Here is a 6,308-nt window from a genome sequence, read left to right on the forward strand (position 1 = left end):
CCCCCCCCGATTCATAACACAGAAATAAAATGTAATTTTCTCTAAGTTTTGGAGATGGAGATGTTCTAGTGTGTTTGGAAAAGGCAACACATTCGATGAGAGACATTTGTTCCATATTTATTCCATATGATTCCTTACACTAAATTCCCAAAATTAACCCAAAGATAGTTTCTAGAATTCATGTTCCCAAATACCTTGCTACAGGTTCAGATTCTTAAGGGTAGAGAAGATCCCTACCATCATTTTGATGAATAATCAAGTTTTATATTTTATATTCATCATTCATTATGCCTAAATTATAACTATCAAAGTATTCATTTGATCTTAATAAACAGCTCTCACAAAAAAGGACCCTTAAGCCAGGCAATGGTGGTGCCTGTCTTTAATCCCAGCACTTGGGAGGCAGAGGCAGGTGGATTTCTGCATTTGAGGCCAGCCTGGTCTGCAGAGTAAGTTCCAGGACAGTCAGAGCTATGCAGAGAAACCCTGTATCAAAAAAACAAAAAACAACAACAACAACAAAAGAAAGAAAGAAAGAACTCTTAATAGTATTGAAATTATTAAACATTTTATTGATTAGAACATCTATGATTAAAGCACACAGTTTATGTAATATAAGACAAAAATTAAGAAAATAGGTATTTATATCACCATCAAATCATTGAAAATAAAACAGTCTTAACATGTATATGTAACAGATGAAAGTTACCTTTTAGTGTGAATATATGTTTCTTCCAGTAGATATCATTTCGTAACTAAACATTTGGCAACCTGAGAAAACCCTATCTTGTTCAACTCTCATTCACTATCATTCAATCTCAGGTTCACACTGGAAAGGTTCTTCAGTCTTCTCTATGCCACATTACGAATCATAGACGACTTCATTTGTTGATTAGGAATTTAAGACACTGGTTGAGAACATTCCACTTGATTGTATGAACCACCATGAAACCATTATTCTTTAGTACAAATACCATGATATTTATATTTAATTGATGATAGTCTGTAAGCAAAGAAGTTAGAAGAAAAAAATAAATATTTGAATTACCATTTTTAATAACCTTAGGATTATATAATTACTTTTTAATGAAAAATCATGAATATAATTTGGTGTAGGGTGTCTCTGTCACCCGATCTATAAGCAGCCGGACCACTCCTTCTCCCTACCCTTAAAGGGAATCCTTTCTCCAAAATGGGAAAAGTCAATTCATGGAACTAACTGAATACAAGGTTTTATGGAAGGGAGCACTTGAGAGAGAAAAAAAAAAATGTGAAGTGAATCTAATTAAAGAGAATATGTGTGTGATTTTGCTAGCGTTAACAACATAACTGCTCTGGACGTGACGGCTCAGTTCTGGCAACAAGGTAGAAAGAGAAAAGTACATCACTACAGATGTCCCTTCATAGCTTTGAATGCAATTGTGGTAAGTTTCAAAATTCTGCACTTAAGGTTCTTGCTCAAGAGTGGGAATTACCATTGAGCGCCTAACTTAGTTAGCTTTATGTGTGAAGTAGACACAGCCAAAAATCACCTGATAGGGATGTCTCAAATGCACAAATCAAATGGATCTATGAACATGACTATGGAAAATTGTATTGATTGTTAAATAATGTAGGAAACCACCGGGCATTGCATGTGGCACAATTTTCTGGGCAACTGGTCCTAAGATCTGTACAAAATCAAGTTGAACATGAGTCTGTAAGTGAGCCAGTGAGCTATGTTCCTCCCTGGTTTCTGTTTCAATGTCCTGCTATATTTCCTGACTTGACTTCTATCAGTGATAGACTATAACCTGTTAACTAAAATAAATCCTTTCGTTCCTGTGGGTTTTTTTTTGCCATAGCAACAGATGAAATTTGAACTTACAGTATTACATTGGGTTAGTTTACTGGTTTCCCTTCATAAAGATCAAATATAATTAATCAACCAATTCTGTGGAAGAGTATTCAGTAGAATCCTGCCAATAAGTCAATACAAAAACTACTGCAATCCAGAATAACTTCAAGGAAATTTCCAAGTGAATACTTGAGTTTTCTTTAGTGAAAGTGGTGATGTTTTAGGTATATCATATTTGTGCTATCAGAAACAGAATTTTTTCATCAGTTTCTGACAGTTTCCTCACTAATTTGAAAGAGTTAATATTAAATCATGTTTTCTTACAATTTTGCTAGGCAGAAGTAACATGCATTGTAATATGTAATTCGATTATCTGCACAAACTGGGATCAGGGTTTTGGAGCAGTCAGATTCACTCTTATACAAGGTACAATTTGGCTGTGGAACATAAAAAGACAACAAAAAATAAATCAGATAATGATATTTGCTAGAAAAGTTCTACTTGATAAAATGATTCAGTATTAAGTATTAAATATTAATATTGACTTACTATAATTCTACTTAAACATGATATGTTATTGATATATTTTTATAAGTCTGATATTCTGAGACAATGTAAATAAGTGACTGTAATTATATAATTAGGCTATCATTCCCCAATTTTACATCATACTCAGATAAAAATCTCCCACATTGTTTTTTATTGAGAGAAATCATAAAGCTGGATGATTTATTTGTAGTGCTATTACATTTCTTAATACCTTTACTGTATAGGTTATCACATATATGAGTGTCTTTGCAAATTTATAATATATATATGTATATATAAACAGAGATAAAATTTATTATTGACAATTTTTGTAGATACAGACATTATGAAATTCAAATTTGTGTTTTATTTTTTTATTTTTTTCAGAGTAAAGGTTCTTAACTTTTATATAATATTCCAATGTCTTAGTGTATCAAAGCTGATGTTTAACCTAACTTGAAAGAGTTTTTTTTTTAACAGCCTTCCTTTCTAGGATAAATCATTCTACTTTAAACATATTTTTAAACGTAAAATGTAACTGTATAAAATAAGGATTTTGTACATTAATATAATTCATAAATAATGGAATGTTATAACTTATCTATAACATTAAGTATTTTTATATTGTTGAAAAGACTACTCTTCAACTTTTGTTTAATAATAAAACAAATATTTTTGGTTGTTTTGGTTGTTGCAATGTTGTCTTGTACATTTTGTTTGGTGACATTTCAAAAGCCAAAAGTTTAATTTTTAAATTTCCATACTAATCAGTATTCATTTACCACTTTTCTAAGACTTTCTGGACTTGCAACAGCAGACTCTGCAACTAATGGATGAAGAAAAGAGAAAAAAAATCAGAAGATAGAAGTGTGATGGTTTGGCCAAAAATCCAGAGGACCTAAATTTGACATCCCAGTTCCCTCATAATGGCAAAAGAGAACCAAGTCACAAAAGTAGTTCTCTGAATTTTTCATATGCACTGTGGCATATGTGAACACATGCACACCTACAAATTATATGAATAACCAATATAAAACTGTTTAAAGAGAAAATCTATAGACTGCTAAGAAGTATCCATAATACTGAAAGTGACCTATGTCAATTCATTACTCTTGTGATATTGGAGTCGAGGACATGTTTGTCACAGTACGAAAATTGTATATTCACAGAGTGACTTCAAATATGGACGTAGCAGTTATTGATTATTTATTATATCTCAACCCTTCATTTAAAGACACCACAAACTTCTTTTCCTTGCTATGCCCTCTTGCTGTTTGCTCTTGCACTGGATTGACACATGTGGGAATATATAGTTAAAGATTATGAAAATAATCTGGATGAATTATAAGAAAACAAAATAAGTATGTAGAATCAATTCAAGGTACAAATAGAAAAGTCTATAAATAGATTGTGACGAAATGGACTTCAAACTAATACTTTTAGACATCAATTTTACAAACTGTCATTTCTAACTGATTAAGGAAACCACCCTTCAAGAAGATAATATAATTTAAGGCAGATATATGCCTGTCCACAGAAATAAAAGTACTGCTAAATAAAAACTCACAGATTTACCCCAACATAGCAATAACAGATGACGTCAATACCCAACTAACACCAAGAGACAAGTCATCCAGATCAAAGATAAACAGGGAAACATTGGAGTTAAACAAAACGCAGAGCAAAAGTATCTAACACACACCGACAGAATGTTTCACTCTGTAACTACAGAATAAACATTTTTGTCAAACATTCTGAAACTCTTTAAGATCATGTGATAGATCATCACATGATAAGACAAAAAATACAGCAAACTGTAATTATTTTGAATATTATATCTGACTATAACCGAATAACTCTACAGATCAACACCAAAGAAATTTCACACTGAAGAGAGGAGGACTCTTTCTGGGGAAAGTGCTTGTGAGTTAGGGGGTCTGTTCTCTAGGGAAGGGAGGCTTAAATTTGAACAAGTATGAGATCTATTAGTAAATTGAAGGTTAGATAGCATTAGTAAAGGGAAGAATCTATTTCTGTTTTGCTTTCAAATTTCTAACATTGATATTATCAACATGTAGAAAAGAAGGCATAGATTTCTCTGTGAATAATGAGTATGTGTGTGTTCATGTGTGCACATGCTCAATAATTAGTTTAAATTACTACCAAAAATTGAGAGTGTTAACTTATGAAAATGATTCCTTGTAAATCAATTGATTTGTCTCATAGAAAGCAATGTGTAAAAATTAAAACATTAATATTCTGAAGAGATATTAAGATATTAATAACTTAGGTCTATCTAATACCTCACAATGTGGAAACATTCAAAATATGTATATAGAAGAAAACCAGTGAGTTATCTCTCCTCACCAAATTTGACATTAAAAGATTCAATTTGAAAATTATATAGGAAATAGTGTCGTGGAACTTGAGGGCTGCTTCCCCCCATTCACTACATGTAACCACTACCTGAGCTCCAACATGGGATGAGGGTAAATACCTTCAGTCAGTGTATAATAATGACAACAACAATATTAAAAATCCACTACATGTTTCTTTTTTCATTTATTGTTTTAAGAGACTTCCTTGCACTGCATTATCTCCGCTGATGTTAACTTTGTATGCTCAAACAGTCCTCATGACTCAGTCTTGTAAGTAGCTGGCATTATGGTTACGGAACCTTGTGATGTTTATACCACCCATTCTAATACAATTCCCATCCTCAAGTTCTCTAGGAAGAATAAATAAAGGGCCATTCAGCATGTAATTTTCAAGGACTTTTGTAAGATACTTTATTTCATTTCACTTGACAAATTTAATATTCCCAAGGTCCATCCATTCTTGAACTGCTGTGAATGCCTCCAGCATTATCTGACTTCTGAGGGGGAAAGCATTATTGGAAATTTTACTCACCCAAATAAGGAAGATGTACCAAAGTCAGAATAAAAAGAAATTTGATCCATGTTGAGGACATTTTATCAAATCTGTGGAATAAATATTTAAAACCATTTATAACACATTTCCAGTGAAAGCCTCTTATAGATAAATGAGCTACTCTATGTCTTTTCCCAATGTTGCTAACTGTGCTGGACTCTTCCCTATTCTTCCTTGAATCCTCAGAATCAATAAGACACAATCGGAGTACAGAATGACTCAGAGAATGGCAATGCTCATTGCACATCTAAGGACTTACTTACTCTCCCAACCCTTGCCTTATCCAGGGGGCATCCAGGTTTCTTGAAGGAATATCCATACTAGAATCTCGGATTTTTTCTTTTAAAAATAAGAAATAGTTCCCCTACAAATAAAGGACCTGGGAAAGTCCTTACAGCAATTCTACACTGTAGTGTAACCTCAGAGTGTCTCTACCCACCTACCTGAAAACAGAAATGAAGATGTCCCGGCACTCTGTGCTTACTGTTTGTTCTTCTACCTCGTTACACATGATCATTCAGCCCTGGAGTCCTTTTTATATCATTTTACTGTGGACCATGGGTGGAGATAATACAAGTAGCCAAGCACAGATAAAAGACAGGTATTCTCTGATCTCACTGGGTCAGCTATGAGCCTACTAATGAGACATAACAACCGTTGTCCAGAAAAACTGCTGTTGATATAGGATGTTTTGAAACGTATCTGGATTTATCTTGTACTATGAAAAAGGAGAAAGGAATGAGTAGTAAAAAAATTCTGAGATGCAAAAGCTATCCAGATCACTAGATTGACATCTACAAGAGAATGGAGTCAAAAGGCTTACATACTAGATAATCTCGAAATCCAGACAAGTAGATTTAATAGGCTATTTGGTATTCATCATATGTTTCGTGGGAGGTGCTTATTGTCGTATAGAGTTATAGGTACTTACAAAGAGTGTTGCTATGATAACTTCAATCAGTTTCCAACTGGAACATTTGTACAGCTATAGCACAAATTTAGACCAGGAGTA

General features: G+C 33.1%; 1 protein-coding gene across 1 annotated transcript; it reads right to left on the bottom strand.

Annotated features, from left to right (window-relative positions):
• Positions 1–547: 547 nt before the first annotated feature.
• LOC110333510 (serine protease inhibitor Kazal-type 11) lies at positions 548–5,807 on the bottom strand. Its single transcript, XM_021215067.1, has 5 exons — positions 5,740–5,807; positions 5,276–5,346; positions 3,148–3,191; positions 2,162–2,274; positions 548–1,003 (listed from the first exon to the last, which is right to left on the bottom strand). Exons 1-5 carry the CDS (start codon positions 5,805–5,807, stop codon positions 955–957), a joined length of 345 nt encoding a protein of 114 aa, XP_021070726.1. The 3' UTR covers positions 548–954.
• Positions 5,808–6,308: the final 501 nt, after the last annotated feature.

Source organism: Mus pahari, chromosome 15 (assembly GCF_900095145.1).
Source record: "Mus pahari chromosome 15, PAHARI_EIJ_v1.1, whole genome shotgun sequence".
Lineage (NCBI taxonomy): Eukaryota > Metazoa > Chordata > Mammalia > Rodentia > Muridae > Mus > Mus pahari.